Source organism: Anguilla rostrata, chromosome 10 (genome assembly GCF_018555375.3).
Source record: "Anguilla rostrata isolate EN2019 chromosome 10, ASM1855537v3, whole genome shotgun sequence".
NCBI lineage: Eukaryota > Metazoa > Chordata > Actinopteri > Anguilliformes > Anguillidae > Anguilla > Anguilla rostrata.
The window spans coordinates 40,248,595-40,263,970 of NC_057942.1; the positions used below are offsets into that span (position 1 = coordinate 40,248,595).

Here is a 15,376-nt window from a genome sequence, read left to right on the forward strand (position 1 = left end):
CTGTAACCATGGCAACAGCTGCATCAGCGAGCGGGAACGGCGGGAACAACTGCTCCAGAACCGACGGCAACTGCTGCTATGGAAACAGCCAACAAAGTCAACAAAGGGCTGTGATGACCTCACGGTGAGGGTTCAAAGAGAGAAAGGGAAAACAGAGATATGGAGAGATGGACAGAGGAGGGGAAAAAACAGATAGAGAAACAGAGGAGGGGGTAATTGCCAATAAAACAAGAAAACAAAAGGATACGCTGCCTTAAGTGCTTCAAATGCACCTACAGCTGGACTGCTTCTCTCTCTCCTCAGAAAAATAGGTGCCGTTCGTCCTTCAGCACTCTCCTTCTCCTTCTCCCCCTCCCCCTTTCTCTCTCTCTCTCTCCCTCTCTCATACACCCCCTGATTACCACAGTTTGAAGCAAGAGAATAAAAGGCAGAAAATGTATGTATGTATTTTTAGACCAGGTCTCAGGAGAGCTGTGTGTGTGTGTGTGTGAATATGTAGTTGTGTGCACACATGTATTTGATGTATGTACATGTGCGTGAATGTAGGTTCATGTATGTTTCATATCTATGTGTTTGTGAGGGTGTTCGATGTGTATGTGTGTTTGACCTATCTTTGTGTTTGATGTGTGTGTGTGAGTGTGTTTAATATAGGTATATATGTATGTGTGTTTGCTCATGTATGTGTGTATTTTTGATCCATATGGTGTATGTGTGTGTGTGTTTTATCCATGTATGTGTGTGTGTGAGAGTTTTGTGTGTGTGTGTATGATGTATGTGTGTGTGAGTTTGGTGTGTGTGTGTGTATGAGTTGATGGATGAAGGCTGCTCTCTCCTGTCAGTGCTGTATTAGATAATGTAATCAGCAGTGGAACTGTAGTCAGGTTACAGCGTCTGCAAGCCGACAGATTCCTGCCCCCCCCCCTTACCCACAATGCACCTCTCCTCTGCCCAGACCCACACAGTTAACAAGTGCCCTCACCCATAATGCACCTCATCCTCAACTACAGTCATCAGTCATCACAACTACTCTGTTTACCCATAATGCACTGATGCAGAACTCACATATCTCGCCCTGTCTTTCACACTGTCTGTTAAACATACTGTATGTCACATAGCTCGTCCTACAGTCTCAGCTGCCATAATCCAGTGATCTTCATTCTTGGTTCTGGCCTGCTGGTTTTTGTTTATACCTTAATTTCAGCAACCAATTCAGACCCAAGAAACCAGGGGAGGTGAGCTAAATGTGCAATCGACTCCTTTAATTTGAATTAAAAGCCAAGTAACAACAAAAACCAGCAGACCCGGCGGCTGACCAGGACCAGGAATGAAGATCACCGCCATGATCCCTATTATCCCATAAGCTCCCTCTGCAACTCTATCTGTGATCACACATCCACCAAAACAGCTGAAGCAGCATTGAGAACCAAACTACCAAAATCAACCACACACACTCGTGCTCTAACATACTCAAATACATGCTCATGCACTGACACGTGCTCACTTACCCACACCCACACACACTGACAGACACATATATACACACTCACACTGTAGCTCACACACTGACAGACACACTCACGCACGCTGACAGACAGACACACACACACACACCCTCACACACTGACAGGCACACACTCTAACTCACACACTGACAGACACACACACTCTCACACACACACACACACCCTCACGCACACACACTCTCACACGCACCACCACTCACCACTTCCACACTCACACCACACTACATCCACATGTATCCACTCTCACCCGTCTCACACACTGCACAACCACCCTCACACACCACCCTCACACCTGACAGCACAACCTCTACTCCACACCTGACACACACACACTCTGCTCCTCACACACACACGCTCTCTCACACACACTCACACACACGCCCAGCCGGGCCGGCGGCTCAGTACCGGTGCCGGAGATGCGGGCCCCGTGGCCGAGCAGACGCACGTAGACGTCGCGCGCCGTGTGGTTGGCCATGCGCAGCTGCAGGCTCTGCCGCGTGGTGATCTTCACCTGGCAGCGCAGGGCCTCCACCCGCTCAGCGTCCTCCACCCGCTCCTGCACCACCCCCACCTTCTGCAGCTTATCTACTCCCACCATCTCCAGCTCCACCTCAACCCCCACCTTCTCCACCTCCTTATCTACCCCCACCTTCTCCACCTTCTCCACCTCCTTATTTATCCCCATCTTCTCTACCTCCTCCTCTACCACCACTTCCTCCACTGCCTCCTCTACAACCACCTCCTCAACCCCCACCTTCTCCACCTTCTCCACCTCCTTATCTATCCCCAACTTCTCTACCTCCACCTCTACCCCTACCTCCTCCACCCTAAAATTCTCTGCTTCCTCCACCCTCTCTTCGTCTTCCTCCTCCACCCCCACCCCCAAATGCTCCTCCTCCCTGCCCCCACAGCACAGCTCCTCAGGTCTCCACAGGCTCACTGTCTGATGCCCCAGCTCCATCCTCGCTGCACTCATCTGTCCCCGGCCCTCTGCCCCACACATTGACCTTCTACAGAGCCGCGCCGCTTTTAAAGCACGCCAGGCCCCGCCCCCAGCCCCGGGTCCCATCCTGGCCCCGCCCCCTAGCATGTGCTAACACCCACAGGGCTTTAGGGACCAGATGAGTCCAAACCTGATATTTATATCCCCCTCTCTCCACACATCCTGCCTAATCTCACGCCTGATTACAGCACATACAGCCCCTCAGAACAGAGCTCTTACAGCACTGACCCACAGCACTGACACACAGCACAGACCCACAGTACTGACCACACAGCACAGACCCACATCACTGACCACACAGCACAGACCCACAGCACTGACCACACAGCACAGACCCACAGCACTGACCACACAGCACAGACCCACAGCACTGACCACACACAGTACTGACCACACAGCACAGACCCACGCACTGACCACACACAGCACTGACACACAGCACAGCATAGACTCACAGCACTGACCCACAGCACTGACCACACAGCACAGACCCACAGCACTGACCACACAGCACTGACACACAGCACAGACCACACACAGCACAGACCGAGCAGTCTTCCCTGCCACTAGGTGGCGACAGCACACTGCAGGGCAGGTGTACTGAAGCTCACATCTGGCCTTACATCTGGCTCTATAGGAACCACATATAGGATGGCAACTAAAGGAAAATACAATATGAGCAGTGTGTTAACCAAATTTCAAAAAATGAAGGACTGTAATCAGCAAACATGGAGTTGAGACAGGGGCCTGTCCCTTTAAGAGCAGGGACACGGCCCAACTGTCCATCTGAAGAACAGAACAGAAACACAGAAATCACCCGATTGACAGTCCGCTGACAAACAGCCAAGACTAAATTGACCAAAATAAAAAAAAAACATTTAAAATACTTGTGGCAGGATGGTGTGGGGACTCATTTCCTCCTATGAATAGAGTGGAGAGTGCAGCTGTAATACAACACCGTAAAGTGTGTGGGGGGGGGAGTCGGGGGGGTGGGAGCGTGGGTGTGGGTGATGGATGGAGAGGGAAGGAGAGAGGAGAGGAGAGGAGAGGAGACTCTGCTGTAGGAAATGTGATCGTCCCGGATTTTCCCGCTAATGCGCCTGTCAGCAGCACATCGCACTCCCTCCGGACAGAACAGGACACAGGATCCACTTCACCCTCACAAGGACAATTACCTACCCCCCTATACCCACCCCCCCCTCAAAGATACACACCACCACCCTCACAAGGACAATTACCTACCCCCCTATACCCACCACCCCCCTCAAAGATACACACCACCACCCTCACAAGGACAATTACCTACCCCCTATACCCACCCCCCCTCAAGATACACACCACCACCCTCACAAGGACAATTACCTACCCCCTATACCCACCCCCCTCAAAGATACACACCACCACCCTCACAAGGACAATTACCTACCCCCTATACCCACCCCCCTCAAAGATACACACCACCACCCTCACAAGGACAATTACCTACCCCCTATACCACCCCCCCCTCAAAGATACACCCACCACCCTCACAAGGACAATTACCTACCCCCTATACCCCCCCCCCCCTCAAAGATACACACCACCACCCTCACAAGGACAATTACCTACCCCCCAAACCCCCCCCCCCTCAAACAACACCACCTATCACAACAACAATTACCTACCACTAGTACCTGACCTGATTTATGAGCATTTGTTCAGACGAAAGTACCGCCAGCGGTTTGCAGTTTGTCCTGATAATTGACTTAAAAGTACAACAATCAAAATCAATTACCTATCCCCCAGATACAAACCACCACCATCAGAAGGACAAACCAGATGGATTGGGGGAAGGAAGGGGGGGTGGGGGGCAGCTGTGTGACCCCAGTGCTCAGACAGCCAAATAAAGGGCGCAAATGAACTTTTCATTAAAGCCCCCCGACCCAGTGCAGATTCCATGATGTCATCAACATGGTGTCAACCAAAGGGGGGGGGGGGCTGTTCAGGGGGGTAAATTTAGTTCCTCATCAGAGTGGGATTTCCCAGCCTGGGGACGAATCCGCCACTCACTCTTCACCTGTCACACCCCTCGCACCTGAGCATACACCTGCCAAATCTCTCACACCTGTCTGTATGCCCGTCACACGTGAACACACGTGCCACACCTGTATTAAAGCCCACACCTGTATTAATGCCCTTATGCATGTAACTCATATTAATCTGTGATGAAGGAGAGCCTGGTGTAACTGTAGTAAAGGCATATTTCACATGTAACTCATGTACCATCTAAAGGCATATATTATACACAACTCATGCGTGCGTAACTGTAGTAAAGTCATATCTCATGTAATTGTAGTGAATGCATATCTCTGGCTTAACTCATTTGTAACTGTGTAGTAAAGACATGCTTTATACACAACTGAGGTAAAGGAAGATGGGCAGGGCTAAACAGAAGGGGCGGGGTTATGCAGATTCTCACCGCATTCTGTGGTAAGCTCCTCCCCCTCAATGGGGCCAGGCAGGGCAGGAAGTAGAGGCTCCATGTTCATGATGAGGTGCTTGTTACTCAGGGAGTTGTAGCTTCTGCTCTGGGCAAAGTTGGACCTGAAAAACAGGTGTGACTTTACCTGTCCACCAGTCTGTCTGTCTGTCTGTCTGTCTTTCCATCACCCCAACTGAGGATTTACAGAGCTGTGATGTCATCAAAAGGGGCCATTTCCAGCAATGAACATAAACACAAATGCGCTGCGAAGCAAACCTGTGTACAGCAGGTGGGTCTCTCTGGATTTTGGAGCTTGCTTCTATCACCTCCTTTGCAACTCTTCCACTGTGGGAAAAACAAAACACAAACAGCACTGTCATACTTAGCAGGTAAATAAGCGCCAACAGTGCTGTCATACTTAGCAGGTAAATAATATGCCAACAGTGTTGTCACACTAAGCAGGTTCATTAATGCTAATGGTGCTGTCATACTTAGCAGGTAAATAAATGCTAACAGTGCTGTGATACTTAGCAGGTACATAAATGCTAACAGAATTAGTGATATGTAGCACCTGGACAGTACTGTGGCAGTCTCACAGGTGATTATAAATGACAAGTATTGTGGTTTTATTCTGTATAGCCTGTCAGTAATGTTTTGTTAAATTACTTCACATATTAGCCCTGTTGACAGACAGCATTACGTGCATTACACTAACCGAGTGACAAGGACCTGAACAGCTCACCTGTATCTGAATCTGCTGCCTTTGAAAAATACATTACTGCTGGACACGGTCCTGATCTGGCTGGACTTTGCACACCTGTCAGGGGGAAATGCACAAACAAACAGTGAGAGGCTCAGTACACAGGTGGGTAAGATGCCAAGTGTCTCTAGTAACAAACCAAGAGAGTGGGGCTGGGCGGGGCAGAGGGTTGGGCAGGGTGAGGCAGAGGGTGGGGCAGGGCTGGACCGGGCAGAGGGAGGGGCTGGGAGGAGCAGAGAGTGGAGCTAGGTGGGGTTCGGTGGGGTAGGGCAGGACAGAGGGTGGGGCAAGGCGGGGCAGAGGGCGGGGTTGGGTGCAACAGAGGGTGGGGCAGGGTGGGCCTGGGCAGACTCACTTGTAGAAGGCCTGGTTCTCCACACCACACTTCCACAGGTGCTTACAGGCAGCTGGAGTGGAGGTATGGAACGTCAACACCAGTTTCTTCTGCAGGTACAGAGAGAGAGACAGGGAGAGAGAGAGAGAGATGAGGTGAGGTGAGGAGAGAGAGGAAGCAAGACAGGGTGAGAGAGGGAAAGAGATCAAGACAGAGAGAGGGAGGGAGAGAAAAAGATTGAGCGGCCTAATGATGGAAAAGTGTCACATAATCAAATACTGCTCTCCTGCCATAGCAGGCTCCTCTGCCATAACCCTGTTCTGTTGGGCTAAATCCTGATCTGCTGATCTCCTGAGACGCAGACAGGAGAGCGTGTTTGTACAGAGGGAGGAGGGTGGACAGGTGGACAGGTGGACAGGTTCAGGATTCACACACACCAACAGCACTTCACACACAGTACAGGCAACAGAGAACTGCAGAAAACTGTTCTTCATCTGTGATCACAAGTGTGTGTGCAGGTGTGTGAGAGTTTTTGCACGTGTGTGTGTGTGTGTGTGTGTGAGTGTGATCACCGGTGTGTGTGATTGTGTGGATGTGTGAGTGTGATCACCAGTGTGTGTGATTGTGTGGGTGTGTGAGTATGTGTGTGTGCGTGTGATCACCGATGTGTGTGCTTGTGTGGGTGTGTGAGTATGTGTGTGTGAGTGTGATCACCGGTGTGTGTGATTGTGTGGGTGTGTGAGTATGTGAGTGTGATCACCGGCGTGTGTGATTGTGCATTTGTGTGTGTACGTGATCACAGATATGTGTGTTTAAACACAGGTGTGTTGGGTTGGATTAACGAGAGTTGAGGAGAGTGTGGCATGGTGGTGGGCGTGACCTTTGAGAGTTTACTCCAGCAGAACCACTGAGGAGTCAGCACCCAGGGCAGACACAGGTGTGGCCATCAATCAGGGTGTGGGGAAAAGGGGGTGTCACATGACAAAGGAACAAAGAACAGGTGTTCTTCAGGTGTGACCGATCACGCAATGGCATGTAAGTACTCACCAGTGATGGACATGTACAAATGGAGAAGAGAAGCACAGAGACAGGTACAGCATTAATGTGTGGATCTCAGGAGCCAAAACAGACAGTAAACACACACAGCCAGGACACACTACGCAGCACCTACTACCAGGGCCATTACGTGGCACTAACTACACAAGCTAACCGTGGCACACACAGCACAGGCTAACCACTGGTCGCTAACACACAGCACATGGTGCTAACACATGATGCTAACACACAGCTCTTTGCACTAACACATGATGCTAACACACAGCACGTGGCGCTAACACATGATGCTAACACACAGCTCTTTGCGCTAACACATGATGCTAACACACAGCACGTGGCGCTAACACATAGCGCTAACCCCTGGCGCTAACACACAGCTCTTTGTGCTAACACATGATGCTAACACACAGCACGTGGCGCTAACACATGACACTAACACGTGATGCTAACACACAGCACGTGGCGCTAACACATGACACTAACACATGATGCTAACACACAGCACGTGGCACTAACACATAGAACTAACACATGACGCTAACACACAGCACATGGCAGAAACACACGAATGTAACACATGGTAACTGATGCTATTAAGAAATGAGACACAGCACTAATAACAGTGGGTGCCCGGTCTCCATGGTGATGAAAAGGACAGAGGCAAAGGCAGAACTCACAGTCCCGCCCCCCCCCCCCCCCCCCCATGTACCCCAGCTTTTAAAAGAAGTCAGGTTTCTGGTGTTCCTGCTGCAGTTGTGTTGAGTGTGGGGAATTCTACCCTAAATCCAGCTCTCAGCTCCACTGGAACATGTCAATCCCCCACCCCCCCTCCCCCCTCCCCCTCCCCTCCCCTCCCCTCCCGCCTCCTTTTTTTCCTTCATGGCCTTGGGTGGGGCTCAGAGCTCACACTCATAAAGCATTTCGGAGTAGGTCAGCTGATCCAGGGTCAAGGTTCCTTCATACACATCGGAACCTTATCCATTAGAAGCTAAAAGGTAAACCTAATCCCAGATCAGCAATCCCACTCTGAGATGCTTTCTAAATACTGATCCCGATCTTAATGTTTGTCTCTGTGCTGGTCTCTGGACAGCATGATTAAACTTAACAGAGTCCACTGATAAGAGTGAGCAGCCAATGATAAGAGTCCACTTCCTCCACAGACTGATCCTTACTGGCCACAGGCACAGACCGACAGCTAGCAGTCTACAGACGGACTCTCCGAGAGACAAAATCACCGCAATATGCAAGGAGTAACGGCCAAAAAGTACTCCACACAGTGTTAGTAAAGATGGTCAGTGCTCCAGCACAGTGTTAGTAAAGATGGTCAGTACTCCATCACAGTGTTAGTAAAGATGGTCAGTTTTCCAGCACAGTGTTAGTGTAAAGATGGTTGATACTTGCATGGAGTTCGTAAATGGGGTTAGTACTAGTGCAGTGTTAGTATAGGCAGTTAGTACTTGTGTAGAGTATTAGCAAAAGGGCTTGGGGCAGGGCCTATGTAATGTGTTAGTAAAGGAGGCTAGTACTTGTACAGAGTGTTAGTAAAGATGGCTGCTTGGTGTGCACTGTTAGGTCAGGCAGAGTGTAAATGCTGACTCAGTCTAAAGTGAATGCTTACCTCTTTCTGAATGCCGATCACGTAGAACGTTTTCCCTTCAAATTTCAGCTTGCTTACATCAGCCCTGTAAAACACAACTCTCCTTCTGTAAGGTATTAACTATTTTTAATCTCCCACTGCCTACAACAGCATCACATTCAGGCACACACAGCTTGGAGGTCAGAGGTCAAATTACCATTTCAGGAGGTGGATCCTCTTATTCCCTTGAAACACCACAAAGCCAGTAGCTGTGAATCCCAAAAATGCTGTGGATCCTGTGAAATCCTGCAGACACAGAGAACACAGCATTTACACACACACACACACACCTACGCCTATGCACACACACACACGCATACACACACACAAACACACACCACACACACACCTACGCCTATGCACACACACACGCACACACAAACAACACCCACACTCCACACACACACACACACACACTCAGGCAGAGCACGCTTACCTTGCATGGATGAGGGTCCACTCCATACGTCTCCAGAGTGTGCGCTCTCTGGAGGAGGTTCAGCTCTGCTAGTGCTGGACACTGCCCCCTAGAGGGTGAGAGGAAACACGGCATCTTAAATTTCACTAAGATACAATTCAATCCTCAGAGAAACCTGGGGCCAAACATGTTAAATGCATGCTCGCCCGCTCACACACACACACACACACACAGCCACACAGTGAGACTCACACAGAGGTTAGCAGGTCACTGCACAGGGTGACTGGTACAGCCAGTTTGGTCACAGACACGCTTGCTAATTAAGCAAACAGCTCTCTGGCTGTATGCACGCAATACCACTGCTTACAAAGGAGGCTGCAACCTAGGTACAGTGCCACAGTACGCACACCCTGAGCTGGGCTGGTGCACCAAGCAACAGTCAAGAGGTGGAGTGTGGTAGGTGTGGTAGGTAAATGATGGGGTGTGGTAGGTGAGTGTGGTGGGTAAGAAGTGGGGTGTGAGAGATAGGTAAATAATGGGGTGTGGTAGGTGGGGTAGGTAAGAGTTGGGGTGCGGTAGATGAATAGCGGGGTGCGGTAGGTGGGGTAGGTAAGAGTTGGGGAGCGGTAGATGAATAGCGGGGTGTGGCAGGTGGGGTAGGTAAGTGTTGGGGTGCGGTAGATGAATAGCGGGGTGTGGCAGGTGGGGTAGGTAAGAGTTGGGGTGCGGTAGATGAATAGCGGGGTGTGGCAGGTGGGGTAGGTAAGAGTTGGGGTGCGGTAGGTGGGTGCGGTACCTGAGCTCGGTCCTGTGAATCTCCATGATCCTGCGCTCCAGTTTGAGGGTCTGTTTGGGGAAGAGCTTGAAGTGGCCAATGTAATCGGCGGGATGTTCGTCCGGGTCGTAGTCTCCCAGCTCAGCTGAAACGGGAGCAATGACAACCCAGCAAATCCAGCCCATAATTATACACTGATTTAAGGAGCAGGACGGCAATGGGCTGCGTTAATTAAAACGGAATTAATTAAAAACTGAATGAGACGGAGCCGCGAGACAAAAGGGTCCCTCTCGCTGTTAATTAGAGCAGCAGATAACGGAACATGCTCAGCGGCCAATCACGCGCTCCCGGAATAAACCCCTCCCCCAGGGGCAGGGCCTACCCTTCATCTGACCAAAAGATAACCCTTTGCGTCAGGAACCCACCCAGTCAGTCTCTCTCTCTCTCTCTCTCTCTCTCTCTCTCTCTCTTTCTTTCTCTCTTTCTCTCTCTCACACACACACACACACACACACATACACATACACATGCACCTTAATGTGCAAGCACACACACAGTGTGTGTGCATTTCATTCAGACAGTGGAATAACCTGTGCAGGCTGAAGTTACGTGCGCACGCAGGTAAAATCAGAGGGTCACAGGTGTACACACCCTGCACGACGCAGGCGCCCAGGTACGCCGCTTCAGCGAAGGGACAGAGCAGTCGGCCGTGATACAGGTCCCTCTTCAGCTGGAGGTACAGCAGATACCTGCAGAGGGGTGGGAAAGAGGAAACAAAATCACCCTGCTGTTCCCAATACCGCCACCAGAGGGAGCACCACATGACTCACAAAACTGCTTCACTCCACTGGAAGCATAATTCATCATCATAATTACAGTCCAAGACTACTTATGAATGAGCTTTAAACCCTGATCACATTTTAACATCTCGTTTATAAGTAGATGCGGACAGTTAGAATAGTATTTTACATGTGGCTGTTTCAATGTGCTTAGTACTTTGTACTCAACACAATGACATTTCCAGTGTTCAGTGTCCTTTACTTTTCGTTTCACTTAAATTCTATTTATGTCATCATCAACCTCATACTGTTGTCACCATGGTATTATCATGTAATTTCATGTTTTCACTCTTAGGCTGATATACGCAAACTAAATGAAGTGCAAGCCAGAGACTGAAATGGTAATTATGATCGTGAGATGGAGGGCGAAACGACAGAAGTTTGCGCTCGCAGACGCACATTTAGCAGGAGGCTTCGCCTTCTGGGCTGTCAAATTACCCAGCACCACCCACTGCAGTCTGGTGACATATCTCCATGGCAACAGGTCAGCTGGTCAGAGGGAGTGAGCCTCAGTAGAGAGAGAAAGTGCTTTCCAAAATACAGGAGGCGGTGAGTCTGTTTATCTGTTTGTCTGTGTCTGTGTGTCTGTTTATCTGTTTGTCTGAGTCTGTGTGTCTGCGTCTGTGTGTCTGTATATCTGTTTGTCTGAGTCTGTTTGTCTGTGTCTGTGTGTCTGTTTATCTGTTTGTCTGAGTCTGTTTGTCTATGTCTGTTTATCTGTGTCTGTGTGTCTGTTTATCTGCTTGTCTGTGTCTGTGTGTCTGTGGAGCTGCCTGACCAACAGCCACAATCAGCACCATTACCACAGCGCCAAGCACTATCATTAACACACCATCAACACCATCAGGGCATCCGCGTTAACACAGCGGAAGAGAGAGTATGTTTCTGCCCCTGAAGTCCAACACATTGCCACGGCAACACGTGCGTAATGCCCCTTATACCTGCTGTGGCTTAGCCTCCCATCAGATCCGTCCTGCGGCATTATAATCCCCCAACATGGGAAAAGCAGATTAAAGATTAAACAGAAAAACACAAAGTAGATTTTTAAAAATCTGTCCTTGCCACGAGGGGACCAGGGGGAAATTTCCGCACACAGAGAAACACACACACACACACACACACACACAGAGCTCCTCTCCCACATCAACAACCAATCAGCTGATTTTTACACAAACTAGAAGCAGCTCCCCTGATGGAGGACTTGGGTACTGCATGCACTGTTAGTATGCCCAGGTGAACAGGTTCTCTCATTCCCCCCTGGAGAGGGTTAATAATATAGCTCAAAGCTCCAGGGAAAGCCAGTCAAACTGAGGTCATACTTACTGGAGAGACCTGTGGGCTTTAACACGCTTAACCTCCTACATTTAACCAGCACCACAGTGACTTTCACTGACCCCACAACAACCACCACAACCAGAACTGACCACACTAAGAGCAGCACTGACCACCATAACCAATACTGACCACACTACAAATAGCACTGACCACCATAACCAGCACTGACCGCACTAGAAATAGCACTGATCACCACAACCAGACGACACACTAAGAGCAGCAGCACCATACACTGACCACATCAATACTGACACCAACCGACTGACCACCAGTCGACCAGACGTCATGTCACACTGCAATCAACACTGACCACCACAACCAGAACTGACCACACTATGAGCAGGTCATGTCACAGCTGCAAAACAGCAGATCATGCAGCATCACACCTCTGTGCTTTAATCTCTGTCTGTGAAACCCTGTCAGTGGGTGGGACAGGTAAAGGGAGTAACGTACCTGGTGAGCTCCTCTTTGATCTTCATGGGTTCGTGGGGGTAAAACTTCACTCTGAAACACATGGTGTAGGGCTGGTGCGCTGAGAGACAGAACGAGGGGTGGGGGGGTGAGGGAGGAATAGAGAGAGAGAAAAGAGCAGATGAGGACAGGAGCAGTGTTAGCGCAGGTGAGAGAGGAGCAGGTGAGCGCAGGTGAGAGAGGATGGCGATATCTGAGCAATCCCACATTTATTATCATTAACTTGCAGTGACTGGTTGTATGGAGCTGTGATCCTGAGCCTGATGAGGTGTGAATGGGAACATTTTCCAGCAGCAAACCCTTAACACCTCATCAGAGCGGTAAGAACTTCCACCTCAGTCATTAAAATATATGCTGCCACACACACGCACGCACACGGATGCACACACACACACATACACACACACAAACGGATGCACACACACACACACAAGCGCACACATGCACACACACATATACACACATACATACACACACACACGCACATTGACGCACACGCACACGCACACACACACACATGCACATACTCAGACCCCTGTACTGTGACACAGCCTGCATTAAACACCCGTACCCTAAAACACTTCCGCTACCTCAGGACAGCGGGAACCCCCAAATGGAGGGAACGAGGGGCTTCCTGTGGTTGGAAAGTGACCATGTGACCTAAACGGGCCAGACAGCGAACGCTGGGGCAGACCACGTGGCTCGTCCAGGGCATTCTGGGATAGTGAGTGCATATGCAGATGAGGAGTCTATATTTATCCCACAGCTGCTGCACAATAGGCAGGCACTAGAATCACCGTGAGGCAAATGAAACATTTACAACGGATTAATTTAAATGCTGATGACATACAAGCCTGAAGCAGCTCCAGAAATACCCCCCGCCCCACACCCCTACCCCGCCCGCCCCCCGCCCCACACCCCCTACCCCCCCCCGCCCCCGCCCACACCCCGCCCGCCCCCGCCCCATACCCACCCACCCCCCACCCCGCCTGCAGCACTGATTTCTCCCGCTTAATCACCATATGCCCAGAGCTGCTAGAACATTCCACAGGGAGCCTCTTTAAAAACTGCTCATCAGCCAAAATGAAAACCTCAGATTCAGCCTAACCCCTGCCACCAACACAGGAAACCCAGAATCCAGACCATCCCTAACCCAGAGAACCCCTAACCCAGGCCATCCCTAACCCAGAGAACCCCAAACCCAGACCATCCCTAACCCAGGGAACCCCTAACCCAGGCCATCCCTAACCCAGAGAACCCCTAACCCAGACCATCCATAACCCAGACCACTCCAAACCCAGACAACCCATAGTCCAGACTACCCCTAACCCAGAGAACCCCTAACGCAGGCCATCCATGACCCAGACCATCCCTAACCTAGACCACCTGTAACCCAGACCACCCCTAACCCAAACCCACAACCGTAACCCTGTATGACTAGCACAATCTTCCATCACTCTCCCGAGTTACAGTGACTCACTGATTCATCCAATCACACACTTCATGGCAGAGGGCAGACGCTGCTGATTGGTCCCATATGAGTCACAGCTCCGCCAGATCACAAACAGCTCAATCTTGCTTCACCCAGACGGTGCCATAATCCCCTCGCTGTGCCATACGCTCCACACGCCTTTCATCCAAACTTGTCGCCTCTCCTTCACTCTTTGGTTCCTGCGTTCTCCTTCTCCCTCATTCTCTGTCTCCCCCCCAGTCAGTCTTTCTCTCCCCTCTCCCAGAAGACAAATCATTAAAGCAATTCATCTACGTCTCTTTTCCTTCTTTCCTCTCTTCCTCTCTCTCTCTCTGCATACTTCTGTAAAATGAGTCATAGATTCTTTATTCATTTATGTGGAAGAAGACCGATCACTTCGTAGAGCTTTAAAAAGAAGCCAACAAGTAAATCTGTTAAATCCAGTTTACAACACCGGCACCAGCTCTGCAGTCTTTCTCTCTCATCTCCTGCCAAGAGCCATTTCAAAGCTATGCTGCTGTGCATGACGCATAAATACACTCCCGATTTTACCACCATGTGCATCATTTTTACATGAGTACATGCCGCAGACTCGGCGGACTGGGAATTTGTGTGCTGGTGCATACAGGTGAGCACAGGTACATACAGGTGAGCACAGGTGAGCACAGGTGCATACAGGTGAGCACAGGTGAGCACTGAAATGAAGGATCCCATACTCACACTTCATCTGCTTCACTATGCATTTATTGGGCTCCAGCCAGTGCTGTGGGGAGAAAACATGAGCGTCAGTTACTCTGAGTGTCAGTTAATCTGCAATGTCAGTTACCCAAAATGTCAGTTAATTTGCAGTGTCAGTTATTGTGCAGTGTGTCAGTTATTATACAGAGTATCAATTAGGCCAGTGTCTGACGGCTTTATTTTCATGTGCTCTAGACCTAATGACGCCCCACTCCTCCCTCCCTCCCTCCCTCTCTCTCCATCTCTCCCTCTCTCTCTCGCTCCCTCTCTCTCTGCAGGCTCAGGCTCAGAGAGTGATGTGGAGGAGGAATTACAGTGCGGGCTGAGTGATTGCAGACAAACAATAAAGCAGAACAACAACAGGCGAGACCCCCATGAAACCTGCTTATGATCCGTGTGAGTCCTGCCATAAATAAATCCATTACAAAACCCGGGCTGCTGTGTTTGTGTGCAGAGGACTACATTCTGAGTGCAAACGCAGAGGGGTCCCCCAGAGTACCACAGGCTTCTGGGAGGCGGAGTTTTGAGGGGCCGTTTCTCAGGGAGTTACAGACTCCAG

The 15,376-nt window shown here is 50.2% G+C and overlaps 1 protein-coding gene across 2 annotated transcripts in view; it reads right to left on the bottom strand.

Moving 5' to 3' along the window:
- Nucleotides 1-15,376, bottom strand: part of frmd3 (FERM domain containing 3) — a 32,753-nt gene that overhangs the window by 5,873 nt on the left and 11,504 nt on the right. Inside the window, exons 3-13 of one of the 2 annotated variants that reach the window (XM_064297075.1) lie at nucleotides 14,800-14,842; nucleotides 12,591-12,669; nucleotides 10,615-10,712; nucleotides 9,985-10,108; nucleotides 9,210-9,297; nucleotides 8,931-9,019; nucleotides 8,756-8,819; nucleotides 6,103-6,188; nucleotides 5,730-5,804; nucleotides 5,264-5,332; nucleotides 4,985-5,109 (exon numbers count right to left, since the gene is read on the bottom strand). In XM_064297075.1, coding sequence (XP_064153145.1) covers nucleotides 4,985-5,109; nucleotides 5,264-5,332; nucleotides 5,730-5,804; nucleotides 6,103-6,188; nucleotides 8,756-8,819; nucleotides 8,931-9,019; nucleotides 9,210-9,297; nucleotides 9,985-10,108; nucleotides 10,615-10,712; nucleotides 12,591-12,669; nucleotides 14,800-14,842 — 940 coding nt within the window. Of the gene's footprint in view, nucleotides 1-4,984; nucleotides 5,110-5,263; nucleotides 5,333-5,729; nucleotides 5,805-6,102; nucleotides 6,192-8,755; nucleotides 8,820-8,930; nucleotides 9,020-9,209; nucleotides 9,298-9,984; nucleotides 10,109-10,614; nucleotides 10,713-12,590; nucleotides 12,670-14,799; nucleotides 14,843-15,376 lie in introns of both variants that reach the window. The other variant, XM_064297073.1, reaches the window with a different exon arrangement.